The sequence below is a fragment of the Pinus tabuliformis genome, chromosome 6 (assembly GCF_031772625.1).
Source record: "Pinus tabuliformis cultivar Carrire ecotype Pingquan chromosome 6, CPIR1, whole genome shotgun sequence".
Taxonomy (NCBI): domain Eukaryota; kingdom Viridiplantae; phylum Streptophyta; class Pinopsida; order Pinales; family Pinaceae; genus Pinus; species Pinus tabuliformis.
Window position 1 is genome coordinate 1,852,049,881 of NC_142292.1, and position 16,078 is coordinate 1,852,065,958.

At 36.5% G+C, this 16,078-nt stretch overlaps 1 protein-coding gene across 1 annotated transcript in view; it reads left to right on the forward strand.

Annotated features, from left to right (window-relative positions):
• LOC149266414 (aspartic proteinase 36-like) overlaps positions 1 to 16,078 on the forward strand; it is a 210,418-nt gene that overhangs the window by 114,419 nt on the left and 79,921 nt on the right. The window contains exon 6 of the mRNA XM_089408156.1: positions 10,471 to 10,558. Within this exon, the coding sequence (XP_089264282.1) occupies positions 10,471 to 10,558 (88 nt within the window). The remainder of the gene's footprint in view (positions 1 to 10,470; positions 10,559 to 16,078) is intronic.

Below are 16,078 nucleotides of genomic sequence, written 5' to 3' on the forward strand. Positions count from 1 at the left end.
TCTTTAGGTTGACTTGTCCCTTCATGTAGGCCGACTTGATCTTTGCACCCTGACGAGGTCTTGGAGGGCCTTTCGACTTTCTTTTGACTCAAATAAATTTTCTTTACAATATGTAACATGCCCAAAAGGGTCTTTCATACATGATAATGACTTAATTGACTTGTAGACTGACAAGCCCTAGAAGCATTCACTGGGTGCTTGACCTAAAAATAAATTTCCCTTGAGCATGAAACCCATGTCTCAAGAATAACAATAATAAATTTATTTTTCTCTTTTCATTAAATACATAAAATCATGATTACATACGTCATTATGAAGATCGAACCAATTTACATATTTCAACACTCCCTCTTAACTAGGGAGGTATTCATAATCCATACAAAGTACTTGGACATTCTCAATCTGAAGAATTCTCATAAGAAGAGCCAGATTGGTAAGACATCTATTTGCATTATACCATCCAACATTGTCACATAGCAAGGCCATGACTAAAAACTCTATCTCTCCACAAGATCAGAGCATAATGCTAGCGAGACCAATGACTAATAGACACCATCATCATTGTCTCTCAAGGCACATACCCCACCTGGGTGTTCATAGAGTATGTCCTTCTAGGGCTATTCTTATCTTGGATTCCCAGTACTCAAAGAATATCGGTCCTTTTCAACTACTCTTATCTTGGATGCCTTACCAACATCCACAAAGAGTATCAGATGCCAGATGCTTACCTAATCTTCCATTCCTTTTTCACAATATGAAGACAAGAATGACATGCCTCTCTCTCCCTTTCAACTAGGGAGGATATACCCTTTCCTATAAAGGAATGTTCTTATTCCTATAAAAGTAATGTACCCAAGATCCCTCTTATCCAGGGACTTGTCCAAGCTCCCTCTTAACTAGGGACTTGCTTCAAGCAACTTTCTGCTATAGGTGGAAATTGTGGGACTCTCAGCTGCTTGTGGGGCCCCTTTTTTTGATGTCATGAAGTTCATCCTTTTCATAATAGAGCCTTCATTAGTTGTAGGGAATCGACCATCCATCACTTTCCTTCACGAGCTACATCAGTCATGTCATCCTTCTCTTCATCAGAAAGTGATCTTCTAGTCCACATATGGTTTTTCTTTATACAACTACCTCCTCCAAGTCATGTTTACTTTAGGATCTTCCATCCAACCACATGAGTGCTAGTTGTAGGTGACATCTACAACCCTCTTTTCGGTAGCCTTGTATCAACCCATCCAGATGTTGTTCAAAAATAAAAATGAACATCAAATCAAAATTACCTTTTGTGATGGATTTTCATCATGACATCTTGCTTGCTTGCAACATCAACATCCTGCATAAGTACATCTCCAAGACCTCATATGTCAAGGGTCTCCTTTCTTTACAAAGCTTATCGTGGTCTTCTTCTCCATGAGGATGTCATGATCAATTCTTCTAGTCATTAGATGTTGACTTCCCTTTTTTTACGTGACCATAGTTGCATCTTGCACGATCTCTTCTTTCTTTTTTCACATATTGCTCTTCAAGAACTTTCATCCATAGTTCCTTTATCTTTGTTAACCACCTCATATTCCATATGAGGACATATTATGTTGATTTTATCTTGTCAATATGTGAACCATGCCTTCATGCATTTTTCAAAGGAAGAGATCCTTGATCATGCTCACAAGGTGGAGCATTTACCCATGCTGTCAGCAACTATATGATGACATGACTTAATCTATCAAATATATACATACGTCTTTTCTCCTTTTGGTCATCTAGACTTCCTTTCCTTGATTGAGAATACTTCGATCATCTTGACCAGCTGCACTTGCCTGTCACATACCATAATTCTTCTAAACAATGGATCCCACACAAGGTGGGATCATCAGCGAGATACTTGCTTCTTCCAAGTGGAGATGAACCTTCTAATGAAGATTCCAACGGAGGATCTAGATTATCCTCATCTGGCAGAAGCTTCTTTCTCATGATGATGATGTATGATGAATTCCTTCATTCCAGATGACTCTCTTTCATATGTACTATATATGCTTTCAACGAGGTTAACAAGAGCTACTTCCTTTATATGATTGCTATATCCATGTAGACTTCTACTTCGACTATTTTTTGAAGCTTTTCTAATGGTGTCATGAGCTCTTGCTTCCACAATGTGCTTCTAACATTATGCCATCTTCTACTATGATGCATCTTGTCATACCTACAATGCTTCTTGCCATGATAGCTATTATTTACACAAACTAAAAAGAGTTTAGTGGAGTAGATTATCTCAGTCATAGTAGAGATCTCTTACTTCCTCCTTCTTTGATTTCTTCTTTTCATGTTCTTCCACTTCTTCGGTGATATGGGCTTCTTCCCTTCCTCTTTTGTTGTTGTCCTTCTCGAGTTTAGGACAACTTTTCTTGTAGTGACCATATTCATGACAACCATAGCATTGGATCTTCGACATATCCTTCTTGTTCTTTTTTTGAGGACCAAATCTTCCAAGCTTTCCTTTCTTCCTAGCCATCGTAGCAAATGCTTGAACTTGTTCATTTGATCCTACATTGCTTTTTGCTTTTAACCTGGTTTCTTCAATCTTACGCAATGACCAACGTTCATTGATTGGGGTAGCTTCATTCTTTCCATAGATGCTTGATGTAAAGTTGCCCCATTCCTCTGGTAGTGCATTGAGCACTATGGTGGTCATTTTTTTATCGGACATTATTTCTCCCAACTCTTGTAGTTGGTCTCTTATTTCTGATATCCTCATAAAGTATGAGGCTATTCCATCTTCCTTTGAGATCTTCATTTTGTATAGCTCGTTTCTTGAAGATATCACTTCTCCAACAATACTTACGGAGAACAATTCTACTAGCTTCTCATATATTTCTTTTGATGTCTCTAACTTTGCTACATATAGACTGAGGGGATCTTTGATGGATCCTACGAGAATCCTTTGAGCCCTTATTTCCCCTTTCACATACTTTATTAGAGCTTGCGCTTCTTCCTTTGGAGGCTTAGTGATTGATCCCTTAACAAGTTCAACGACTTAATTTTCGACGAGGATCAAATCTGTCCTCTTTTTCCATGCAAGAAAGTTTGATGACCCAACCAATTTGTTGCTTTCCTTGCAAAATGAAGTCATTTTGGTAGCAGATTCAGTCATAAATATAAAGGTACTTACTTTTTAGGTGAAGATGTTTCTTGATGAAAATATCTTCAACTTGATGCCTTCTTGATTTTGATGATGATGTTGATAATAGAAGATGTCTTCCTTCAAAAGTGATCCTTCAAAGAGAGGGAGATCACCTTGATTCCTTTGATGATGTTGACAACACATGTTCTTGCTTCCCTTAGATGTAGAGACCCCAAGATGCTTCAATGAGCAGTCCTTCTTTGAGTGGAGGTAGGGTCCTGTAGATATTTTCTTTGTGATGATGATGTGAGCTTTTCAAGAATGCTTCAAGTGAATAATCCTTCTTTGGATGAGCTAGGTTTTTGAGGTCTTCTTTCTTTGATATGTGATGATCCTTTGAGATGAATGGTCCTTATTGATGATTGATGCTCTTTATGATGTTCTTGTGCTTCGACCGTTGAGTGTCCTTTAAGATTCCTTTCCTTGCCTTGTCACCTTAGTTCTGATACCATGTTGAGAAATCAAGGGGCAATTAGATTAGGTGATTTCTCTTACTTTGATAATTGCTAGTGATGTATTTTTACTTAACTTGATTAGCTTCTTCTTTTACTTGATTATTATTAGTATTCTCTTCAGCAAATAACTACCAAACCATAATGAACAATAAGACAAAGGACATGAGATATAGGTAATCATCCAGGGCCAAAACCTCTCCAATTGAGACGAAAACCTGCAAGAATTCTTCTCTTCTTATAGAATCTTGAATTTACAAATTCCAAGACCTATGACCTTAACCAAGACCCTCCAAGACCAAGTCAACCCCTCCTTCCTTGACGAACTTTCCTTCCAACAACTTTTGCAATTTTGTCCTCCCAACAAATTGTTTTGCAACTTCGACTTGCCCAACAATTCTTCTGTAACTTTGACTTGCCCAACAAATTCTTCTGGAACTTCGACTTGCCCAACAATTCTTCTGTAACTTTGACTTGCCCAACAAATTCTTCTGGAACTTCGACTTGCCCAACAAATTCTTCTGGAACTTCGACCTTCCCAACAAATTCTTCTGGAACTTCGACCCAATAGTTTCTTCCTAGCACTTTGACTTGCCCAACACTTAGACTTGCCCAACAACTTTCTGGCACTTCAATTTTCCCATCAACTTTCAACCACTTCGATTTTCCCAACAACTTTTTGGCACTTCAATTTTCCCAACAACTTTCCAACACTTCGATTTTCCCAACAACTTTCCAACACTTTGATTTGCCCAACAACTGTAGAAACCCTAGTATGAGAGAGAGAGGACCAAAACTTTGATCTTGCTCTTCTTTTTCTTTTTCGTCCTTTTCCAACTACTTTCTTGAGGAGATCGAACTTGCTTGAAAGTGTGTCCAAATAAAGTCGAGTTCCTTCTTATTTATAGGCCAACTTGATCTTTGCACCATAACGAGGTCTTGGAGGGTTTTTTGACTTTCTTTCGACTCAAATGATTTTTCTTTACAATATGTAACATGCCCAAAAGGGTCTTTCATACATGATAATGACTCAATTGACTTGTAGACTCAATGACAAGCCCTAGAAGCACTCAATGGGTGCTTGACGTAAAAATAAAATTCCCTTGAGCATGAAACCCATGCCTCAAGAATAACAATAATAAATTTATTTTTCTCTTTTCTTTAAATACATAAAATCATGATTACATATGTCATTATGAAGACCAAACCTAGTTACATATTTCAACATGATGGTGACATAATTGTGTTTACCTTGGATGGAAACACTAGGGTCCTTCATCTTAAATAAAAATAAATGTTTTTTAACAGTTCCCTATAATATGTTGACATTCTAGGACATTACAATGCAGTCATGATTGATAATACCTTCATCTAAATACTTTGAAGATATCTTGAAGATGATGCTTCAAGAAAATCAAAAGTCAATATCAAGGATGCATAAAGAATTTGACGAAGTTATCTTAGATAAAAGCAATGAAATTTCTTTCTTAAAAAATCATGGTTAGAAATTACTTGCACGAGTCAAGAAGTCCAAGTCTATGATGCAGGGATTGGAAAATAGAATAGAACAACTTATCCACACGGATGCATCAAAGCCTTTAGGTAAAAATGTGTTACGAACATAAATTCGATAAAATAAAAATAAACATAAATAAATAATGAAATGAGGATTATGTTAAGTAGTCATTAGTTAAGTGAAAAGGTGTGGCTAAAAGACATGCCCAGTCACGAAAGGACACCTACTTAGGTATATATGCGGTGTCCTCATTGTAACATTCGTCATCACTTATATATTTTTATATATAATAAATTATTACTGCAATACCTTTGTGTATTTTACGATATTAAGTCAACAAGCTATCAGTTTTGTTGCTTCAGTGTTATCGCAGCCATGGCGCACAATATAATCATGTGAGTCTTTGAACGTTGTTCGCCGCACAATATGCCATCACGTTTATGTCCCGAATGCATTGAGTAGTGTAGTAAAATTCAAGAAGCATTTCAACGATTAGAAAAATCATGTGCAGAAGTTACAACATGTCTAAAGAAAAGTTAGGCAGAGGAAGATGATAGCAATAGTGAAGAAACGAAACAAGGTGAAGCACGAGAAAAAGATTTTGAAGGAAGTTCGCTTCATCTCCTCACCAAGGTCGAACAAGAATAACGACAACAATCACCCCATCAACATCATATCGAGCTCAAGCAAGAAGAAAGGCCAAAAAGGTAAGTGAATCTCATCCCTGAAAGCCAAAGATGCTGATGATCTCAAGGAAACCATACAACCAATCCCTATTACTACTAACCCCCACTTGACAGATATGTCTAAGCACGAAGGGGTTTTTAAGAAATTGGGTTCATGGGAATTTGCCAATTTGGACATTGATTCATACCTTAGGTCAGATGAATTAGCCAAGCTGGTAATGACATATGACCAAAGTGCTCATTGTAGTTTTGCTAAGGGCTTGAGGATTAAGGTTCCTAGGCCTGATTTGGCTAGGGCCCTGATAATACCGTACAAAAAGGAGAAAAACTCCCTAGAAGTACCAGACTTCAAGGTCACTCCTGAATACCCAATTGAGAATTGTAGTGATGAGGTTGTTAGGTGTTTTATGTCTTTTTATATCTAGCAAGGTTTGTCCCTGTGATGACCCATGTTTGACCACAGAGGAAATGGTGGGTCTTGTGGAGTCTGCTTTGAAAGATGAGGCGAATATTGATTGGGCTACTCTGATTTGGTCCCGGGCCGAAAAGAGCTCTTGCAAGGAAAAGCCTCGGAAAAGTTCTATTATGCCTCCCATTTTCGGTAGTTGATTAAGTTCTAGCGGCCAAAGCTATTTGACATTGAGTTGGTGGGGTTGGGTTGTGAAGAGGAAGATTCTGCTGTGAAGACAAAATATGTTCGTAACAAAATGTCCAAGTTGAGGGGAAGGGAACAAATACAGATCCCATTAATCTTACGATTTAGAAAGATGCCAATTCAATTGAAGTAAAAACATACTTAGATATTGTAGTACTAATGATAGAAATTATGAGTGTACCTACTAATAAAAGATCAATAATTAATGATGCAACACCAGTGCATATAGAAAATAAAACTCCATAAGTAAAGCAATGAATACTACTAAGACACCTTATCGACATCATAATCACAAGTGTAGGTACATTAAGCAGTTAGGGTATCAACATCAATTTGTGTTAGAGAATCAAGTAGGGCAGCAATTAAAACAATTCTCCTATCCTTAATAACTGCTTGTGAACTTATGTTAGCTTCTTCTTATTCTTTATTAGATTCTTTTCATCAAACAATTATCAAGATCATAAACCATGAAGATCATAAAAGACAATGGACACAAAATATAGGCTCCAAGCCAGGGCAAAACCCCTCCAAAGGGGAAAACCCAGAAATAATTTCTTTTCTTCTTATAGAATCAGATCAAATGAGAAATCCAAGACCCAAATGCCAAGACCAAGTCCACTCACAAGCCCCAAGTCAGCCCTCCTTTCAAGCCTTTCCAACAAGTCAAAGTCTCCACAAGTCAACAATGGTCAAAGCCTTCCAAAACTGGTTAAACTTCAGATTTCAGCCCGTGCAACAGACCTGCAATTTTCGGCCTTCCAGCAACTCTGAAATTTTGCACGTGTGAGGTTATCTAGGGCAGATTCCCTCTATTTTGACTTCACTTTTCTTCTCCTCTTTCCTTCGACTTCTTCCTTGTCCTTTCACTGATTTTTCTCCTTTTCCAAGAGATTGAACTTTCTTGATGTGTGTGCCAAATGAGGTCGAGCTGCTCTTATATATATGCATTTATGGAGGTCGTATTACCCCAAACGGGGCCAACTTGGTCTTGTAGGGACAAAACTGACATTTTGAATCAAAATAAAATTTTCTTTACTCTTTATTTTCAAAGTCCAAAAGGGACTTGACTTCAAGACTTATGACAAATACTCTTTTGACTTCACAAACCCTAGAAGTGTGAATAACATGCTTAACGTAAAAGACAAATCAATTTTGAGCATGAAACCCATGCTTAAAATAATAATTCATTTTCTTTATTTTAGAAAAATATACAATGTCATAAGTACAAAGGTAATTATGAAGACCAAATCTAGTTACATTCTCCAACAAACTGAAGGAAGACAATTAACATATCTTCAGAAAAGCACTAATACCATATTATCAAGTCTCATGATAACAATTCATCTTGGAAAGCCTATAAGCGCAATATTCCATGGAGGATCAAATTGGGAGGTTAGAGCATTTTTCAGTTTGACAATTTTGTTCAGCACTAGGATCATATTGTCTTGTATCATCGAAAGAGGATAAGCTTAAAAAATTGGGAGAGCTGCGAAGACATTACAAAACAAAGGAAAATATATGAAGCCTTTTCATCAATATGCTTTGAGGACAAAACATTTTTAACAGGAAAACAATGTTATGATCATAAGAATGTATAAAATAAATATAAATATAAATAATAATAATTGATCATTAAAAAGAACATGTCTCAAAGGACATGATTGTTTATGAAAGGGCATCACACCTAGGTATATATTATTATATATGGGGCAAAACAAACTCATCAAACAAATTGTTGAATTGTTTTGCAAAAATGTTTATTGAATTACATAGCTTTCTGAAGATAATTGACAATGATAGGGGTGCCAATTTTGAAAGTAATTTTTGGAACAATTTTTGCAAACAAATTTGGGACCTCTCTTACCATGAGTTCAACTTGCCACCCCCAAATAGATGGTCAAACAAAATCTGTCAATAAACATTTGGAATCCTACCTTCGTTATTGCATAATTGATAAGTAAAATAAGTGATTCTACTGGTTGCACCTTGTTGAATGGTGTGTTAACTATGCATCATTGCATACCACACATTGCCTAAAATCTTGCCCTTTCAAGCTCTATATGGTTATAAACCTCGTAAGTGGAAGGAGTTGCATAAGTGAAACCAAAGTCATAGTAGTAAAGGATTGTTTTGGTGAAAATCAAAAGGCTATCCAGATACTCAAGGAAATCTTAAAATTTGCAAGGAATAGTATGAAGCAACAAGTAGATGAACATATTTCAACCATACAAACAATTATCTCTTGGCAACAAAGTAAAAACAACCCAGCTCTCAATTTTCATGGGCCATATCAGATAAATAGGAAGATCATTCGAGTAGCACATGGATAGGACTTATTAGATAAAAGTCATATCCATAATGTTTTTCATGTGGCATGTCTCAATAAAATGTTGGGAAAACATCAAACAACACAATCAATGCTTTCTATGCTGGATGATGAAAGAAGAGTCATTCTAGAGCTAGAAGCTATTGCTAACACCGAGGAGAAGAGATTACATTCTAGAGTGAATAGGGAGTATCCCATTAAATTGAAACATGTTCTAGAGGAGAACTCATCTTAGGGAGTATTCCATTAAATGGAAACATGTTCTAGAGGAGAACTCATTTTGAGAGGTAATGAAGTTTAGTTGGAAACATCTGTCATTACCTTTGTTTTAAGGACAAATTGTTTTCTTGGATGGGAAAGCAATGTTACATACATAAAGTCTAAGCTATTTAATAATAAACAAATAAATAAAGAAACATATAAATACAATAAAGGATATTGAAACAAATATTATATTAGTCAATATGTTAATTAAGAGACATGACTTTTAATGAAGAGACACTTGCTATTGTATATTTATACATTCATTGAGTGAATTATGTGAGATAGATAGATAGTTCCAATATTTAGGTAGTTAGATAGATTTAATGTATTTTAGTACCTAGCAACTAGGATATATTAATTAGTATAGCATGGTTAATCAATACATTAGTAGACACATTTCCCTAGGGTCATGGTTAATCAATATATTAATAGACACATTTCCCTAGGGTCACAACTATTCATTTTGGTCCATCCATTCAATATTATATACAAAGTTATGTTGTTTAGTTGTAATCTTCACTGTCAATTGATAATAGCATATATATATATATATATATATATATATATATATATATATATATATAATTTTAGTAACTAGGATATATTAATTATTATGGCTTGGTTAATCAATATATTACTAGGTGCATTTCCCTAGGGTTACAACTATTCGTCTTGGTCCATCCATTCAACGTTAAATACAAACCTATATTGTTGTAATCATCACTTTCATGTCAATTGATAATAGGTGCACGCGCACACACACAGTGACACATATAGCCACTTTCATGTCAATTGATAATAGCACACACACACACATATATATATATATATATATATATCATTTTAGTAACTAGGTTATATTAATCAATATACTAGTAGGCAGATTTCCATAGGGTCACAACTATTCATCTTGCTCCATGCATTCAATCTTATATACAAAGTATATTGTTCAGTTGTAATCATCACTTTCTTATAATGAAATGATCGTTTCTTGTGAGTATCACCAAGTACATCACAAAGATGTTCTATGGATGTCCTGTTCAAATTAAATGTAGGGCTCCATTTTGAAGATGAGAGTATTGGGTGCTGAGGTTTGTGAGGTTACACCTTTTTGATGTGTTCTGCCATTCAATTATTTTGATAGTCTAAGCTGGTTTGATGGAAATGAACAGGTTGGAGCAATGGACATAGCTTTACTCATATCAATGATATTCCCTTGGTTGTGCTGTTATATGAGTTTAAATTTGTTCCAACTTCTAGTAACTATTTCTTAATTGGAAGTTTTTGTCCATTTGCAAATAGGTTTCGTTGCACAGCCTTGTAAAGTGAATCAGTTGCTGTTGTTTTAGTAGTTTATGATAAGGTAATAAAGGGAGTTTGTTTCTTGCAGTGTGGATAAAGCATTTCCAGTTATAACTTTCTACTTTGAAGGGTCACTTAGCATGAAAGTCTACCCTCATGACTATCTTCTGTTATCTGTAAGTTTGAACCTTTGATCCTGTTCCCTCGCTTAAGGAAGAGAGAGTGAGATCTTGGTCTATCATTTATCTTCAGCTTTTTTTCATTCAAACTCAAGTATGGGTTAATCGCAATTTTGGATGCGTTTCAGTTCATTTTTGCAGTTGAATTATAGGTTTTGGTGTATATGTATGTGTGTGTATGCATGTTTGTTTATGTGTGTGTTTATATAAAGGAATGTTTTCGTTTTTTATCTATATTAACATATTTACTTTGATTTCATTAATACCCCTAATATACAGAACTTGGAAGCTGTTCAGTTTGCTGGTACACTGTGCTGCAACATGGTTAATAAACTAATTTCAATGAAAGCTAGTAGATAGCCAACAGTAAAACATATAGAATTATGACAGAGCCTTTAATTCATTGAACCATGAAGTAAATGCAATAAAATCTTTTATGAATTTTTGCATAGTTTAAAATTCTATATTTCAAATATCAGGTAGTCCTATTGAATTTCTTGCTTTTTCCACATCATGAGTTGAAGCCATATGACACTGAATATACAACAAACAACTAAACTCTGTAACTGTATGCAATCTTTATCACCTTTTAGTCTTGTTGCATTGAAATTCTGGCATTTATCATGAAACTAGAAGTGACATATATATATATATATATATATATAGTTAGTTAGTGAGTTAGTTAATTAATTAGTTAGTAGGATAATTAAGGCAAAATTTTCAACTCTCCAAATCTCAGTGTTCCTATAATATTATCGAGCTTGTAGTTTTGTTGCCCCTTATTTAAGTTCTCATGTAGGATGAGTAAACTGTGTAATAAACTAATAGGTTCATCACGTATATTTCTTTTTTGGCTAGAAAAACAGAAATATTTATAATTTTATATTGCTATTCAGTGAAAGCACATCTAGTTCGAGATTTCTGATACATCTCAAAATCAAGATTTTCTAGAGGCATGCCCATACTTGAAGCCACCCAATAGTGCATACAGGCTGTTACCCAGAAGCCAAACTTCAAGACTCTGGATAAGATTTCACTGGACCCTACATGCTACTGCCTTGTCTTCTTTCTCATCTGTTTTCTCTTCATCTTGATTCAATTGAAATTTGCTACTTTCACTCTTCCTATTTTTACCCTTTAAGCACATCAGTTGCTCTAATTCTACAATCCAAGCCTCCATGGCCTGGCTTTCCTTAATAAAAACATGTCCTTCCCTTTTTGGTGGCTTCCACCTCTATTAGAAGGAAGCTCCTGCTTGATGTCTTTATCAATAATTTCATGATTCTCTTCTACCAAAAGAGATAGTGGTTCTAGAGATTGTGATGGAATACTATGTTTTTCCAAGGAAAACTTTGCAGGATGCCCCTCTTCCACGGAATATCTGGATGGAGGGCAGCTCCACCGCCAACCAAAATAGCTGCTGGTAATCATTAGGTATTCAACTGGATTTGAACCTGTGGCCTATTTCCTTCCCATCGGCGGAATGCCTTGAGCAGATCATTCAACCGATTGAGTTAACCCTTGGGTAAATGAGGGAAGATTACTCACTGTGAATACAATGTTGTTATAACTTGGGGTTAGGTTGTTAAATAAACTCAGTTTGGTATTGTCTTCTACTTTTATACTTTTAATTGTTGTATTAATGCCTTTTGTGGATTAAAATGAGCACAATAAGTCACTTTAATAATCTTAAACACAAAAAAATACTTTAAAATAAACTTCACATTTTTGAGTTAAATAAATTATTTTTATCTTTTAATTCCATTCAACTAATTTATCATGTTTTGAACGTTGGCTTTCTGTTTCACTTAAAACACTCCATACATTGATGTTCACAGTTCATTGAATCTAGTTGAGATTTGACTTTCCACCCGTGAAAGTTTCTGTTGTTAAACTTATCCAAATTTAGTATATGCCTTTCCATTTTCCAGAAAGATGTCTTCTCGATTGAACTTTAAAATTTTAAAGCCAAAAAATACATGTCTACAGTCCATGAAAGTCATGTGGGCATGTTTGATTGTCTCGTTTATGGTCAAATATCTGAGCATTGGTTGCTTTCTAGAGCTATTCATCTTCTAGTCAACGTTAATGACCCTAAACATTCGGAAAGTACAATTTAAGAACTTACCTAGTTACGGGTAATGATAGTTTTTCTCCACCAGGATGACTGAGGTAAAAGGAATTCAAACCAACAATATCCTCAATCTTGTAAAGGCCCTGTTATCCACCATTTTGTTTGGGGATTGCACATGTGATTTTCATCACAGGAGTTAGAGATTTGCAGGATGACATACTGATTCTAGCCTTCCAAAGGTTGGAATTCAAGTAGAAGTGATTTCTGTTGTGCATCACAGACCTCTTGGCTTGACTTGGAGATAGTATTTTACTTGGATTGGAGGGAGTCTTGACGAGGAAATTCTCTTTGATGGATTGTGATGGCTTGGTTCTATTTTCATGGTTATGTTAATGATTACAGGATGTTCTTGCTGCTATGGTTTTGCTACACAATCTCCCTTCACATAGTGGATATGCTTCATATTGTTTGTACCCATGGATGACATTGGTATGCTTGATGGTGAGAGCAGTCTAGTGCTAGAGATGAGTCAAAGAGTCACTGTCATATGTAAAAGACCCTATTGTACATCTTGCATCAAGTCAAGAGAATTTATGTAAGTCAAATTTGAGTCATAAAGTCCCTCCAAGACGAAGCCGGCTTGCAAGGAGACAAGTCGGCCTACAAGTGACAAGTCAGCCTCATTAGGGCTGTTTAAACATCATGAAAGCCTATATATAAGATGTAAATCGACTTCATTTGGAGAAGACACTCAAGCAAGTTTGATGACAAGGACAAGAAGGAGAAAAGAAGACTAATAAGCAGCAAAGGAAAGGAGAACAAAAGGAAAATCAAAGCTTTGAGGACTCTTTTAGGGCTGAAATCTCCCACACGTGCGAAGGAATTAGAATTAGGGTAACATTTATTGCAGCAAAGAGCGATTGCAGAAGCTGTAGTTTGATCAAGATTGAAGGCCGAGTTACTAAGGAGAAAGGAGAACCTCAAGAGAGGGAGGAAGGAAATCTATTTCACCATATTCCACCCACATGTGCGAGCTAGGGTTTCTGTAGTTAGGCCGAAATTGCAGGTCTGAATTTGTGAAGTTGAAGAAGTTTTGATGTAGGTTGACTTAGGTTGACTTTGAAGAAGAAAAGTTCATGTGAGGAAAGGTTGACTTGGTCTTGAAGGGGTCTTTGACAAGGGTCTTAGGTCTTGGAATTCATCATTTGAAGATTCTATAAGAAGAGAAGAATTCTTGTGGGTTTTGGCCCTGGTTAGCAGCCTACATTTTGTGTCCTCTTGTCTCATTGATCTTCATAGTTTGGTAGTTGTGTGATGATAATAACACAATAATAATCAAGTGAAAGAAGAAGCTAATTAGAATTACATCATGTTAAGTGAAAGAACATCACAAGCAGTTATCAAAGTAAGTGAAATCATCCTAATCTAGAAATCATCCTAATCTAGCTGCCCTTGATTTCTCAACATGGTATCAGAGCTAAGGTGACAAGAAGAAGAGGCAACTTGAAGATCACTCCATTAAAGAAGGATACATAAGGGCCAAACATAATAAGAGCATCAAGGAAATCAAGTCATCAAGGAGAACTAAAGAGCATCAAGGAAGACTAGTCTACACATCATCTTGAAGGAAGGAACTCTTGAAAGAAGAAATAAGACCTCAAGGACCCCACCTCCACTCAAAAGACTCTACACACTTGAAGTATTCTTGGAAGCATTCTCATTCTATCCAAAGGAAGCAAGAAGAAGCACTTCATCATCATCAAAGGAATCAAAGTGATCTCCCTCACATTGAAGAAAGGATCACATCTCAAACATCCTTGAAGAAAATCATCTCTCCCCATCTAGAAAAAGAAGCATTGTCTTTTTGAAGAAAGAAGATCATCAAGAAAGCAATCATCATCAAGGAGGCATCTTCAATTGTCAACAACAAAGGAGTAGTGGAAGTCAACATCATCAAGAAGGCATCTAGTTGAAGATATCATCATCAAAGGAGCATCTTCACTTGACAAGTAAGTATTCTATATTTTATGTCTAAAGTTACAATGACTTCTTTTTTCAAGGAGAACAACAAACTTGTTGGGACATCAAATTACGTTGCATGGAAGAAGAGAATAGAGTTGATCCTCATAGAAAATGAAGTTAGTGAATATGTCACAGGTTCTATCACCAAACCTCCTGTTGTCATTGCTACACCACGCCCTAAAATTTTAGTGTACGCTCAATTTTAGAGCCTTCGTTGGTCTTGTATATTGTCATTGCAAACATTGAAACTTATTCCATGTCTTTTCTTGAAGTATTTTGGTCCCTTTTGCAAGGTAGGGAAAATGTCGTCTTTTCGCATGTTAGATGTCACACAACGTGTATAAGCCTTTTTTGGTGGTTTCAAGGGTCGATCTTTGTGTAAATGAATTGGTCTAATCTTGTAAACATCTGTTGCACGCATTTCTAAAGTTTTAAGCACTATAGCACAAGTGTCGTCACAGTCGTCGCAAAGTGTATCTTAAGTGTCGCACTGAGGGAAGTTTGTTGTTGATGTGTCCTAGATGATCTATGTTGTTGTGTCGTCAAGTATTCTAAGTTTGTGATCGCAATCAAATCTTATCATTGTTCACATTAGCCTCACCGATCCCGCACTTAGTCAATTCTTGAAAACTTTTCGATCAAGCAACCTAGCCTCATCTGACCTTCCTAAATTGCGCAGTCTCAACCCTCTAGCTATGACCTTGGCTCTTGACACTGCGCAATGTGCAGTTCCTACCTCCCACTACTTCTGCACTACGTAGTTCCAGTGCTCAAGCCCCGACCTTGGCTTCCCAGAATTGCGCAGTCCATCTTTCCATCCTAGCCTCAACTATGCATTATGCAATCTCTAGCCTCAAGCTCATCCCTTGAGCCCTTGAGCTGTGCAATTGCGCAATGGCCCAACCTCCTCTGCCTCTCGAAATTGCACAATGCCCTGTTCTAGTGCCCATCCCCTCATCTTGTCACATTGAGCTCCTGAATTGTGTAGTTTTCTTCCTCAACCCAGCCTGGACTGCGCATTGCGCAGTCTCAAGGCTCAAGGCTTACCCTTGACTGCTTGAACTACGCAGTCACTGAGCCCCTTTCCCAGCGTGTCACCCGGTTCTGGTTCAATGAAAGGATCAATATGCACTATCTTAGACTAGGGGTTTTTTGGATTGATGTCGTCTCATCATGAGTGAATTGCAGATGCATGTACCTTATCATGCCATGGCGAGATGATGAAGAAGGAGATGAAGAAGGGAAACATGCTGAAATACATCTTTGTAGCTGAGTATGCAAGCTGATCAACTGAGAGAAAGAAAAGGGACACCAGTTTGCGATCACAACTCAAGACTTGAGATCATTGAAGATTCCTTATCACCAAGCCATGCAGAGGTGGAAAGAAGAGCATTCTCAAGCAGAAACTCAACACACAACAA